The following is a 13,488-nucleotide window of genomic DNA, read 5'->3' on the forward strand; positions in this document are numbered from 1 at the left end:
GGAGAGGAATTTCTACAAACACAATGCCTCAAATCAGGAAACAGAGTTGTGAAATGTACAACATGAGAATAGCCCTTTCCCGTTTCGTGCTGACTGTGAAACAAGTATGAGGGCTTGGCTGAGCAGAAGTGCATTAAAAATGGAAGTGTATTATTTCTTTAGGTCTCTAATGTGAATTTAAGATATGTTTCCTGAGCCTCTTTACCTGRTATCTATTATAGAAAGCCTTAAGACTGGAACAATAGGGGACCTCTGTTTAGTCTAGTGAGAATTGAGCAATATACAGTAATATAGTCCTACAGCACCTTYAGACAGTATTCACACCATTTTACTTGTTCCACATTTTGATGTGTTACAGCCTGAATTTAAAAYGGATTAAATTGAATACACAATACTCCATGATATCAAAGTGGAAGTATGTTTTTAGAMATTTTTACAAATTACACTGAACAACAATATAAAACGCAATATATAAAGTGTTGGTCCCATGTTTCATGAGCTGAAATCAAAGATCCCAGAAATGTTCCATACTCACAAATTTGTTAACATCCCGGTTAGTGAACAGAGTGCCCCATGGTGGCGGTGGGGTTATGGTATGGGCAGGCATAAGCTATGGACGAAGAATACAATTGTATTTTATTGATGACAATTTGAATGCACAGAGATACCGTGATGAGATCCTGAGGCCCATTGTGGTGCCATTCATCCTCTGCCATCACCTCATGTTTCAGCATGATARTGCACGGCCCCATGTTGCAAGGATCTGTACACAATWCCTGGAAGCTGAACATTTCTCCGTTCTTCCATGGCCTGCGTACTCACCTGACATGTCATCTATTGACCATGTTTGGGATGCTCTGGATCGACGTGTACGACAGCATGTTCCAGTTCCCGCCAATATCCAGTAACTTCGCACAGCCGTGGAAGAGGAGTGAGACAACATTCCACAGGCCACAATCAACAACCTGATCAACTCTATGTGAAGGAGATGTGTCATGCTGCATGAGGCAAGTGGTGGGCACACCAGATACTGACTGGTTTTCTGATCCACGCCCCTAGTTTTTATTTAAGGTATCTGTGACCAACAGATGCATACAGTATCTGTATTCCCAGTCATGTGAAATCCATAGATTAGGGCTTAATGAATTTATTTCAATTGACCAATTCCCTTCTATGAACTTTAATTCTGTAAAATCTTTGAAATTGCAGCATGTTGCATTTATATTTTTGTTCAGTATTTTTTTTTAAATGAAAAGCTGAAATATCTTGAGTCAATAAGTGTTCAATCCCTTTGTTATGACAAGACTAAATAAATTCAGGAGTAAAAATGTGATTTCTGAATGACTATCTGATCTCTACCACACATACAATTATCTGGAAGGTCACTCAGTTCAGCAGTGAATTTCAAACATAATTCACCACAATGACCAGGGAGGTTTTCCAATACCTTGCAAAGAAGGGCACCTATTGGTAGATGGGTATAAATAAAAAGCATGGTGAAGTTATTAATGACACTTTGGATGGTGTCCAATACACCCAGTCACTACAAAAGATACAGACATCCTCCTAACTCAGTCGCCAGAGAGGAAGGAACCGTTCATGGATTTCACCATGAGGCCAATGGTGATTTTAAAACAGTTAAGAGTTTACATAAATAAAATAAAATTGTATTGGTCACATACACATGTTTAGCAGTGTTATTGCAGGTGTAGCGAAATGCTTGTGTTCCTAGCTTCAACAGTGCAGTAGTATCTAAGAATTCACAACAATACACACAAATTTTGTTTTATTTCACCTTTATTTAACCAGGTAGACCAGTTGAGAACAAGTTCCCATTTAAACTACAAATCTAAAAGTAAAGAATGGAATTAAGAAATATATAAATATTAAGACGAGCAATGTCAGAGTGGCATAGACTAAAATAGAGCAGAATAGAATACATATATACATGTGAAATTAGTAAAGCAGTATTATACATTAATAATGTGACTAGTGTTCCATTATTAAAGTGGCCCGTAATTGGGAGTCCCATAGGGCGGCATACAATTGTCCCAGGTCGTCCGGTTTGGCCGGGGGAGGCCATCATTGTAAATAAGAATGTGTTCTTAACGGACTTGCCTAGTTAAATAAATGTAAACAAATAGATAATAATAAAATATGAGAAAACTATTTGATAGGAGAAACTGAGGATGGATCAACAACATTGTAGTTACTCCTCAATACTAACCTAATTGACAGAGTGAAAAGGAAGCTGTACACATTATAAATTTCAAAACATGCATCCTGTTTGCAGTAACACTAAAGTAAAACGCAAAAAATTGTGGCAAAGAAATTACTGTCCTGAATACAAAGTATTATGTTTGGGAAAATCCAACACAACACATTACAGAGTACCACTCCTCATATTTTCAATCATGTGGTGGCTGCATGATGTATGAGGACAAGGAAGTTTTTATGATAAAACAAAACAAAACGAAGAGAGGTAAACACAGGCAAAATCCTTTCTAAACTCCTTTCCACCGGACACGGTGAGTCAAATTCACCTTTCAGCAGGACAATAACCTAAAACACAAGACAAAATATTCACTGGAGTTGCTTACCAAAACGACATGAATGTTCCTGAGTGGCCTAGTTAAGTTTTGACTTAAAAAATCTATGGCAAGACTTGAAAATGGCTGTCTAGCAATGATCAACAATCAACTTGACAGAACTTAAAGATTTAAATAAATACATACATGTGCACATATTGTTCAATCCAGGGGTGCAAAGCTCTTAGAAAGACTCAAACCCAGAAAAACTCACAGCTGTAATCGCTGCCAAAGGTGATTCTAACATATATTAACTCAGAGGCTTGAATACTTATCAAATCAAGATATATTAGTGTTTATTTATTTTTATGAATACATTTTTTCCATAATTATTCTTCCACTTTGACATAGAGAATTTTGTGTCGATCGTTGACCAACAATTAAATTAAATCCAAGTTAATCCCACTTTGTAACACAACAAAATGTGGAAAAAGTCAAGGTTTATGAATACTTTTTGTGTATAGGACAGTGTGTTAGATGAGGGAAATACGCTCTAGAATCTCMTATGATCTGTACTGGAATGACTGGCAGYCACGGGACAGTGTCTGAGAAACAGTGAGTCAGGTGAGGTGACAAACATAGAATCCTCCCTGCATACTCTATCCTTAACACAGCAGTCTCAGCATGGACACCCGGTCACTCTGCAGAATGGTGAATCTCCTRTTGTGTTTCATGGAAGGTAAGTAAGCTACAGACGGACTCGCGACTACAGCATATCAAATATTTGTCAGACAAACTGTGGGGTCACACTATTCAGAGGTATAATTTTGCACTGCTTTTTTCAGAAGCAAATGGAAAACAGAAAGCAAAGTTAGATCAAAGTKAACTTTTTTCTTCAAGTCTGTTAATCSTTCCTCATTTTCAAAGCATGGCGGATTTGGACACCACTATCAGATTGACATTTTGCTTACAGGAMTACGGAACGATTCCAGTTTTCAAAATGTGTTTTTAAACCATAGTTGAAGTTTGATTAAACATACAAAGTTTGTATCACTATGCAATTTAAAGTATCATATATCAGCTCCAGTGCTCCATCTTTCCTGAGCGTTAATAGCATATATTATGACACATCCAGCCCTGGGCGCTGCTTCGAACGATGACGGCTGGTCCATGAAGGTTCAGGCAGAGGTGCGTGCCATGGAGGGCTACCCGGTGGTGCTGCCTTGCTCCTTCACCCACCCCCACCACACGCTGCACTCCTCCCTGCAGGTGGTGTGGCGGCTGGGCCACGGCCAGGGCTCTACGGTGCTCTACCACTGCTCCTCTCCCACTGGGGCCAGGACCTGCCAGCCAGGCCCCCAGCAGGACCAGCGTTATCGCCTGGAGGGGAACCCCCGAGAGCACGACCTCTCCTTGCGCATCAACAGCGCCGCCCTGCAGGACAACGGACGCTACTACTGCCGTGTGGAGGTCCCCGGACACGCACACGYCAGCTACGAGGATAAGATGGGCACACGGCTTAGAGTGGAGGGTAGGGGGATTCTGTATATGATGAGTACACTGTAGAATGTAGTACTACACAGTTTGTTTTAGACGTTGAAAGCGATCTAATGTCAACTCTGTATGGGTTTGTCTGTCAATTGTAGATGGATTTATGCGTATTTCATGGATATGATTGTAATGATTTGGGGTGTCTGTGTTTGCCATGGCTTTCATGGTTAGCTGCCCCACGAATCCTGGGCCTGTCAGTGGAGGGCAGTGAGGAAGCTGGCTACAGGGCTCAGTGTCGTGTCCAGGGCTCTCCCCTACCTGACGTCCAGTGGCTGGGGCCTGACGAGCTCATGGAAGGCTCCGACATCTCTCCCCTCTCCCGGAGTCCTTGAACAACATCACACACCAGCCAGCTCCGGGATGTCCTCCCTGGGCAGCAGTACAATGTAGTGCCTCCAACCCCTGGGGAAGGACCAGGCACCCTGTACATGCTGCCCCCCAGGCAGGTGCAGGTCTCTGGGGAGGCCCCTCCGCTGCTGCTCCTGCTCTCCCTCTCCCTGGGGTTCAAGGTGCTCCTGCTGCTGGGGATGGTAGTCTGGCTGCCGCAGGGAGGAGGCCCAGCATGGCTCAGATGCTGGTTCAAATGATACACTGTTTGCATACGCATACACACTAATCCAAATGTTTTAMCTTCTCATTCATTTTTCCATTTGTCTTCAATAAACAATACATTATGGACCTATTTGCATGTAATTAGAACCCACCTCATTCCCTACCAAGGGTTTATATGTAATGAAGAGTGTAAATCATTAGTTTATTGTTTATGAATCTAACTCATTGGTTGAAATGTTGTGATCATCTAACTATTTGTCAAGCCTCAAAATGGGGGCTACACACAAAACCGCTGTACATTTAAAGGTGAGGATGGTATTTTTTATTGTGGTTATGGTGGTTTAAAGAATACAGCACAAGCATAGCTTGTTTTACAAATATGCCACATTTAATGTCATTTAAGGTAATATAACAAGAAGCTGCCATGTGGGGAATAGTACTTTAGGTGTCTCGTTTGAGCAAGTCTTTATCTTGTTCTTGATACCATGTCTTGTTGAGGYGTTCTGACTGATTTCACATCTATGCTAATATGGCTAAAATGAGCTATCTAGCTAACCAATAACTRTAACAATGTATTTRAGAGACAAGTGCTCATTGTGCAAATGTATTTATTTTTTATAAACATTTGGAGATGAAATATAGTTTACATGTTGTCAATAGTCTAAGCCAACCACGTGTTTCGCCCCATAATTGCGCACGTGTCGGTTTTGCAGCTAAACAACCAACCAGTCTATAACATTTGCAAAAGGAAAACATTTATCTAGTTAACTCCTCAGTATTTCAATCCATATGTTACACCTTATCAAAGACTTTACACAAGACTACAGTAGATTAAAAAGATATGCTATGTTTCATAGTTTGATACAATCAGGGTTGGACCTGTAATATGAATAACAAGTAAAAACAGTCTTATTTGTCTAGAAGTCCTASATCAGAGACATCAGAATGACTTTATCCAGATATATGCCTCAACTCCACATATGGAAAAGAAACACCACAGTCAGTTTCAATCATTCTGGATTGAGACATACAGTATAGCTGTTTAGAGAATATATCTTATGAAATGCCCTTCACAAAGGGGCTTGAATCTAGTGAGTATAATGTATGAAGGGTCCTACAGAAAGGGCCGTGGTCAAGTATAGAGCTCTACTGAAGGGGGAAGTGTAGTGGCTCTCTGTAGCAGACAGCTGGGAGAGCTTCACAGCAGCTCTGGTCGCTCCAGGTATAGTTTCCCTGGGGGTCCAGTGTCATCATGGCACACTGGCCCTGTATGGGGGTCCCTGGCTCATCCTGGGCCCAGTGGCTGAAGGACACAGCATCCTTGCTCAGCCAGTACCACTGTCCTGTCAGTGAGCTCCGACGGAGGCCTATCCACACCTGACCCTGCGTCTGTMCCGGAATCTGGGTCTCAGACTCCCTCAGTTTATTGGTCACTTGAAGTAGAAACTCTTCTGTGTTCAGACTGACCAGACTGTAGCCCTGATCTTGGCAGTACTTCAGAGACTCGGGCCAGCCACCCTGCTCGTCCCCAAGTGTCACAACCTCTGGCCTCAGCAAACAGCCCTTAGAATCTGTGCATACAAACGAGCACGCACGCCACACACACACACACGAGAAGAGATCAATATATTCCTATAAAAAACTGGCATACAACAGACATGAATGATATGCATAATTCACAGCAATAAAACTCTATGAACCTCTACAACACCATACCTGGATCTGTGCTGATGCTGGCAGCCGGATTCCCAAAAACCACGCCGTTTGTCTCTCCCAATAGTAAGCAGCCATTTTGGAGGAACTATGCCAGATGACATGCTTCCTGTATTTTGTCCCAAAGTCAACGAGTGCCCAGGAGTACTCGGTCCCCATCATGGGAGTCATGTGACATCCAGGGCTGTGTTCCCCTGATGCACCCCTCTGTCTGGGCTGTGGGGGCCATCTTAACTAACAGGGCCTGGTTCTTCATGGCATTGAGGGAGTGTAGGAGGTAGCAGGAGGAGAAGCTATGCGTTGGGATGAGGCTGAGTAGTAGGCCTGGCCTGTGGAGGGTCAGGGAGACAAGACTGGAGGTCTTGACCAGGGAGGAGCCACCAGGGAGGAAGGGATAGAAGGGCAGCTCGTYGGAAGACTGCAGTTGGAGGGGCTCTGTGGGGGGTTCGCTGAGTAAACTCACARTTTGGTTGGTCGTCAGCAGAAAGGTAGTTTCATTCAAAGCTCCATCCTCCAAAGAGGGGTGCACAAGGTATTCTGACCCCCACGCTGTGACGGGGTACAGAGGGATGAACAGAAAACTACAGGTGCAGTTAGTTGTGGCAGCGCATGGGTGGCTGTACAGAACCACCACGGGGTGGTCGGCCAACACGTGTGGCTCTGGCAGCAATCTATTGAGCCAGAGTTGAACCAGTTGGAAAGGCTGGAGTGAGACAGTCTCGTTCTCACCTGCTGGCCCTGAGATGGTGACCTTGTTAGTTTCTTTATTGTTWATGATGATGAGCCTAAACAAATGGTTCCCTGGGTCTATTTGAGGCTGAGGATGCTTCATCTCAGGTATAGGGGGGACATGGTACTCTGTACCCAAGCTCTCCACCGGTGGGACTACCGTGGTCTGGATGCTTTCACCTTTTTGGCTGATGGCAAGGACACTGATGTCGTTGTTGCTGGTCACATGGATTGTGTTGTTAGAGAACTTTGACCTCTTGAGTTCTGCCCTCATCCAACTTGCCRGAATCACAACTTCCTGTGCTGCATTCAGGTTCCTGGTATCTGTGGAACCCAGTTCCTTCATTTTCACAATTACCGTGGTGTCACTGTGTAGTGCTGTGATTACAATTCTGTTGTACGGCTGAGTGGGATGATAAAAGGCGATGTTCTCCGGGAACGCAGTGATGAACTCTTTGCCAAAGCTATTAGGAAAAGAGAGTGCTGTGGACGCTAAAGAGGGTAGAAACTGATAAAACGGCCATTTTCATATGCAAACAAAACAATTCTGCTCCAGGATAAGATTGTTTAATCAACAAAAATCCTCAAARATGTCAACAGACTTAAGAGTCTGTGTTCCATATTGTTTAACTAATAAAGGAAATTGGATTTCAGGTGACTATGTGCTGTTGATGACAGAGGTGGAGAACGCTCCAATACTACTAGTGTCATACCAGCAGAGGGGGACATACTACAGGCCTGATCAGCCTCTTTTCCTTTCATTCAACACAACAGGCGCATCTCAATAGTGTAAAGTGGCTTCCTCTCCTATTCTCCTTTGTCATCTCCAGTAATCTGAAAGGACAGGATGGGTGAAAGCTACAGTATCAGTCAAAAGTTTGGACACACCTACTGTACTCATTCAAGGGTATATTTTCTACATTGTAGAATAATAGTGAAGACATCAAAACTATGAAAAACACATATGGAATCATGAAGTAACCAAAAAAGTGTTAAACAAATCGAAATATTCTATATTTGAGATTCTTCGAAGTAGCCACCCTTCGCCTTGATGACAGCTTTGCACACTCTTGACATTCTCTCAACCAGCTTCATGAGGCAGTCACCTGGAATGCATTTTCAATTAACAGGTGTGCTTCGTGGATTTATTTCCTTCTTAATGCGTTTTAGCAATCAGTTGTGTTGTGACAAGGTAGGGATGGTATACAGAAGATAGCCCTATTTGGTAAAAGACCAAGTCCATATTATGGCAAGAACAGCTCAAATAAGCAAAGAGAAATGACAGTCCATCATTTACTTTAAGACATGAAGGTCAGTCAATACGGAAAATTTCAAAAGTGCAGTCGCAAAAACCATCAAGCGCTATGATGAAACTGGCTCTCATGAGGAACGCCACAGGAATGGAAGACCCAGAGTTACCTCTGCTGCAGAGGATAAGTTCCAGCCTCAGAAATTTCAGCCAAAATAAATGCTTCACAGAGTTCAAGTAAGACACATCAACTCCGAGGAGAACACGTGAATCAGGCCTTCACTGATCGAATTGCTACAAAGAAACCACTACTAAAGGACACGAATAATAAGAAGAGACTTGCTTGGGGCAAGAAACATGAACAATGGACATTAGACTGGTGGAATTCTGACTAAAATAAAATAAAACTTTATTTTGTCATATGCGCCGAATACAACAGGAACCGGGAAATGCTTACTTACAAGCCCTTAACAAACAACGCAGTTCAAGAAAGAGTTAAGAAAACATTTACCAAATAAACTAAAGTAAAAAATAATACAAGTAACAAAATAAATAACGAGGCTATATACAGGGGGTACCGGTACCAAGGGGAGTGTCAATGTAAATTGTCTTGGTGGCCATTTGAATAATTGTTCAGCAGTCTTATGGTTTGAGGGGTAGAAGCTGTTAGGAGCCTTTTGGTCCTAGACTTGGAGCTCCAGTACCGCTTGCCGTGCGGTAGCCAAGAGAACAGTCTATGACTTGGGTAACTGGAGTCTGACATTTTTTGGAGGCTTTCCTCTGACACGCCTAGTATATATGGTCCTGGATGAAAGGAAGCTTGGCCCCAGTGATGTACTGGGCCGTACGCAATACCCTTTGTAGCGCCTAACGGTCAGATGCCGAGCAGTTGCCATACCAGGCGGTGATGCAACTGGTCAGGATGCTCTCAGTTTGTGCAGCTGTAGAACGTTTTGACGATCCGGGGCCCATGGCAATATTTTCAGTCCCCTGAGTGGGAAAAGGTGTTGTCGTGCCCTCTTCACAACTGTCTTGGTGTGCTTGGACCATGATAGTTCATTGGTGATGTGGACACCAAGTAACTTAACTCTCGACCCGCTCCACTTCAGCCCCATCAATGTTAATTGGGCCTGTTCGGCCGCCTATTCCTGTAGTCACGATCAGCCTTTGTCTTGCTCACATTGAGGGAGAGGTTGTTGCCTCAGCCTATAGGAGGAGGTCAGTCTCATTCTGTTGGTAATCAGGCTACGCACCTTGTCGTGTCGTCAGCAAACGTAATGATGGTGTTGGAGTCGTGTTTGGTCACGCAGTTGTGGGTGAACAGGGAGTACAGGAGGGGACTAAGTACGCACCCCTGAGGGGCTCCAGTGTTGAGGATCAGCGTGGCAGTGTTGATCAGGGTGGCAGTGTTGTTGCTTACCCTTACCACCTGAGGGTGGCCCATCAGGAAGTCCAGGATCCAGTTGCATAGGGAGGTGTTTAGTCCCAGGGTCCTTTGGTCTGATGAGTCCAAATTTGAGATTTTTGGTTCCAAACGCCATATCTTTGTGAGATGCAGAGTAGGTGAACAGATGATCTCCGCATGTGTAGTTCCCACGGTGAAGCATTGAGGAGGACGTTTGATGGTGTGGGGGTGCTTTGCTGGTGACACTGTCAGTGATTTATTTAGAATTCAAGGCACACTTAACGAGCATGGCTCGTTAAGCACTTGCTGAGCACTTGTTGGCTGCTTTTGGAAAAGCATTCCAAGTGAAGCTGTTTGAGAGAATGCCAAGAAGTCATCAAGGCAAAGGGTTGCTACTCTGAAGAATCTCAAATCTATTTTATAACACTTTTTTGGTTACTACATGATTCCATGTGCTATTTAATAGTTTTGATGTCTTCGCTATTATTCTACAATGTAGAAAATTGTAAAAATAAAGAAAAACCCTTGAATGAGTAGGTGTGTCCAAACTTTGGACTGGTACTGTATATTGACAGGATAGGTGAAAGCTATATGGTGAATGAATTTGCTTCCACCCTGTTCAGTCAGTTTTTCAAAGGAGACGAGGAGATGAATTTATTGAGATGAACCCAGTTTGTATTTTCTTCAGCATTTACAGCATCTCTAATGACAGCGTAACTTTGTAAAAGGTCATAAAACAGGTCACAGTCGTGTAGAGAGATACTGTATGGGATTGGTTCACCTGAGTCAAAGGCTGCCAGGACCAGGAGAATGACTGGCACMACTCCCATGGTTGTGACGAGGGCCATGGCYGCTAAAGCCAGACGGGAGCAGGGGTGGTGTCAGATGGGTCGTGGAGGTTGGCAGGTAACTGGGCTGTGAAGGCAAATMTTTTTTACATTTGTTACAATTTCAGAAACATAGCAAAACAGTCCTGTCATCTAATATTTATGTGGCCGTTGGTTGTGGTTGTTTAGGTACTGTATGTTTAGGTAGCAGCTTTGGTTAGGCACACTGTGGGTTGTTTACATATCAACCAATTTCATTTCCCTTAGCCCAAATTTGACCATATGCTTTGGCAAAGACAACATTGGAAACAGGAGGCCTACAGGCCAACTCCTGTTGTTGCCATGGCAGGTCTGTGAGGACAGGAGTCATTTGCATCTCTGACAGGTCCTGTCATTTGAGAAATGTGTGTAGCCAAAGTTGATGGATAAGGCTAGTTTCAACATAAATAGGCAATAGCATAAATACTTTGAGTGAAAACGATTGAGCCTAAATCTGTGACAAGTGAATTCCAGTCTTACTCCTCAGACGATTATACAGATTTTTACTAAAGTTAATACAGTAACTACACCGAGTGTACAAAACATTAGGAACAACTTCCTTATATTGATTGCACCCCTTTGCCCTCAGAACAGCCTCATTCATGGACTCTACAAGACGTCGAAAGCGTTCCACAGGGATGCTGGACTATGTTGATTACAACGCTTCCCACAGTTGTATCAATTTGGCTGGATGTCCTAGTACTTGTACACTGTGTATATTGGGTATCTCCAATCGAGCAAAATCGTTTTAGTGGCCCCCTTTTGATGGCGGAGAGAAACATGTACGCTTTAAAGTACATTTCCTGCAATTCTACACATGTTGCCATGTGGATGAGAGTTTTTTCTTTCTTCAGTTTTAAAGCTAATTTCATGCAGTTCTACACATTCTCCATGACTTATGCCATGTTAATGATATCTGAGTGAGAGTGACTAACAAAATCTATGGGGCCCCATGGCGGTCAGGACCCCTGAGAATGTGCCCTGCGTGCCCGGTTGGTATTCGGCCATGATGACTACAAGTTTAGTAACTGGCTAGACCAACTTTCCAATCTAGATTGTTACCTGACGTGGCTAATTGAGTGACTCTCAGTGAATGACAAAACAAGTGGAAAAACTGTTGATGCACAACCACATTTCAAGTTTGCACCTTGTGTATTCTACTATTCTAATCTCAACAGTAAATGAGACCCCGACTGAGTTCGGGGCCCCTAGCGCCCGCTATAGTTGCTTATGCCTAGAGCCGGCCTTGGGATCTCTTCAGAATACATTTTTCGTAAACACCACTCTTGTTCATTACTTTCCATGTATTAGCTTTAGTTGTTTTTTATATTTAAGCATTATTACAGATTTATACAGAATAATTATTTAATAAAATTGAGTTATTAAAAAAGCAACTAACATTGGTATGCTACATTTGTAGAAGCTTAAAGTATCCTCTTACCTTGGGGCAGAAACACTCTCTTCACCTTCCCTCAGTTAACTGACTCTAGTTAGACTCTGTCTTGCTTTTTCCTTTGGAAACACTGACACATTTGACAGTCAAACCTTGACATTGACAACTCTTTGCATGGAACAGACAGAGGCCTGGAAGACTGGGATTGAGGGTGAAAGGTGACAAAGGAAAGGTTAAGTAAATGGTCATAGCACCTGCACTATGACACATCCAATTCCATTTAATAGCTTTTTGCCATTACTACATGTCGGCACTCTGATGTTGAATTGTATATCTTTAAAAGTAATGTTGAAATTCAGTTTTAAATGATTTTAAATGACTGAAAATGAAACGGAGTCGACCCCACTTTTTAAAATGTTTGTAAACATTGTCTGCATTGTGCATGCACAACTGTCTTTATGGCCTCTAGTCTACCAGGTTGAAGTATATTAAAGCAATTAAGCCGAGGGGGGTGTGGTACATGGCCATTGGTAGTAATTGAAATAGAGGTCGAACGATGAATCGGCATGGCCGAATAATTAGGGCCAATTTCAAGTTTTCATAACAATCGGTAATCTGCATACTGTCAAATGTGATTATGGCCGATTACATTGCATTCCACGAGGAAACTGCGTGGCAGGCTGACCACCTGTTACGCGAGTGCAGCAAGGAGCCAAGGTAAGTTGCTAGCTAGCATTAAACTTACCTTATAAAAAACTATCTTCACAATCACTAGTTAACTACACATGGTTGATGATATTACTAGGTTAACTAGCTTGCCCTGCGTTGTATATAATCAATGCGGCACCTGTAATTTATCATCGAATCACAGCCTACTTTGTCAAACAGGTGATGTTTTAACAAAAGCGCATTCGCGAAAAAAGCACAATCATTGCAGAAATGTACCTGACACATAAACATCAATGCCTTCTAACTTCTTATGGCTGCAGGGGCAGTATTGAGTAGCTTGGATGAAAGGTGCACAGAGGTGCCCAGAGTAAACGGCCTGCTCCTCAGTCATAGTTGCTAATATTTCATATTATTATTAGTATTGGATAGAAAACACTCTGAAGTTTCTAAAACTGTTTGAATTATGTCTGAGTATAACAGAACTCATTTGGCAGGCAAAACCTGAGAAAAAATCCAAACAGGAAGTGGAAATTCTGAGGCTGGTAGATTTCAACCAAGCTCCCATTGAAATCACAGCGAGATATGGTGAGTTTTCACTTCCTACGGCTTCCACTAGATGTCAACAGTCTGTAGAACTTTGTCTGATGACTCTACTGTGAAGGGGGGGCGGATGAGAGGAGAATTAGTCAGGCCTGCCATGAGGTGACCATTCTTTGACCATGTGCATTCACATGAGAGGGAGCTCCGTTCCATCGCTCATCTGAAGTCAATGTAATTCTCCGGTTGAACATTATCAAGATTTATGTTAAAAACATTCTAAGATTGATTCAATA

The 13,488-nt window shown here is 42.8% G+C and overlaps 2 protein-coding genes across 2 annotated transcripts; one reads left to right on the plus strand and one right to left on the minus strand.

Moving 5' to 3' along the window:
* The first annotated feature begins 3,207 nt into the window (after positions 1 to 3,207).
* Positions 3,208 to 4,743, plus strand: LOC112079322 (sialic acid-binding Ig-like lectin 15). Its single transcript, XM_024145315.2, is given in 3 exon segments — positions 3,208 to 3,267; positions 3,664 to 4,059; positions 4,251 to 4,743. Coding segments are annotated over 3 exon segments (867 nt in total). The 5' UTR covers positions 3,208 to 3,212; the 3' UTR covers positions 4,667 to 4,743.
* Positions 4,744 to 5,027: 284 nt separating this feature from the next.
* On the minus strand, positions 5,028 to 11,186 carry LOC139027118 (IgGFc-binding protein). The gene is made up of 3 exons (XM_070442288.1): positions 10,509 to 11,186; positions 6,348 to 7,565; positions 5,028 to 6,202 (listed from the first exon to the last, which is right to left on the minus strand). Exons 1-2 carry the CDS (start codon positions 10,573 to 10,575, stop codon positions 6,472 to 6,474), a joined length of 1,161 nt encoding a protein of 386 aa, XP_070298389.1. The 5' UTR covers positions 10,576 to 11,186; the 3' UTR covers positions 5,028 to 6,202; positions 6,348 to 6,471.
* Between the last annotated feature and the right edge of the window lie 2,302 nt (positions 11,187 to 13,488).

This window comes from Salvelinus sp. IW2-2015, unplaced genomic scaffold, assembly GCF_002910315.2.
Source record: "Salvelinus sp. IW2-2015 unplaced genomic scaffold, ASM291031v2 Un_scaffold7592, whole genome shotgun sequence".
In the NCBI taxonomy this organism is placed as follows: domain Eukaryota; kingdom Metazoa; phylum Chordata; class Actinopteri; order Salmoniformes; family Salmonidae; genus Salvelinus; species Salvelinus sp. IW2-2015.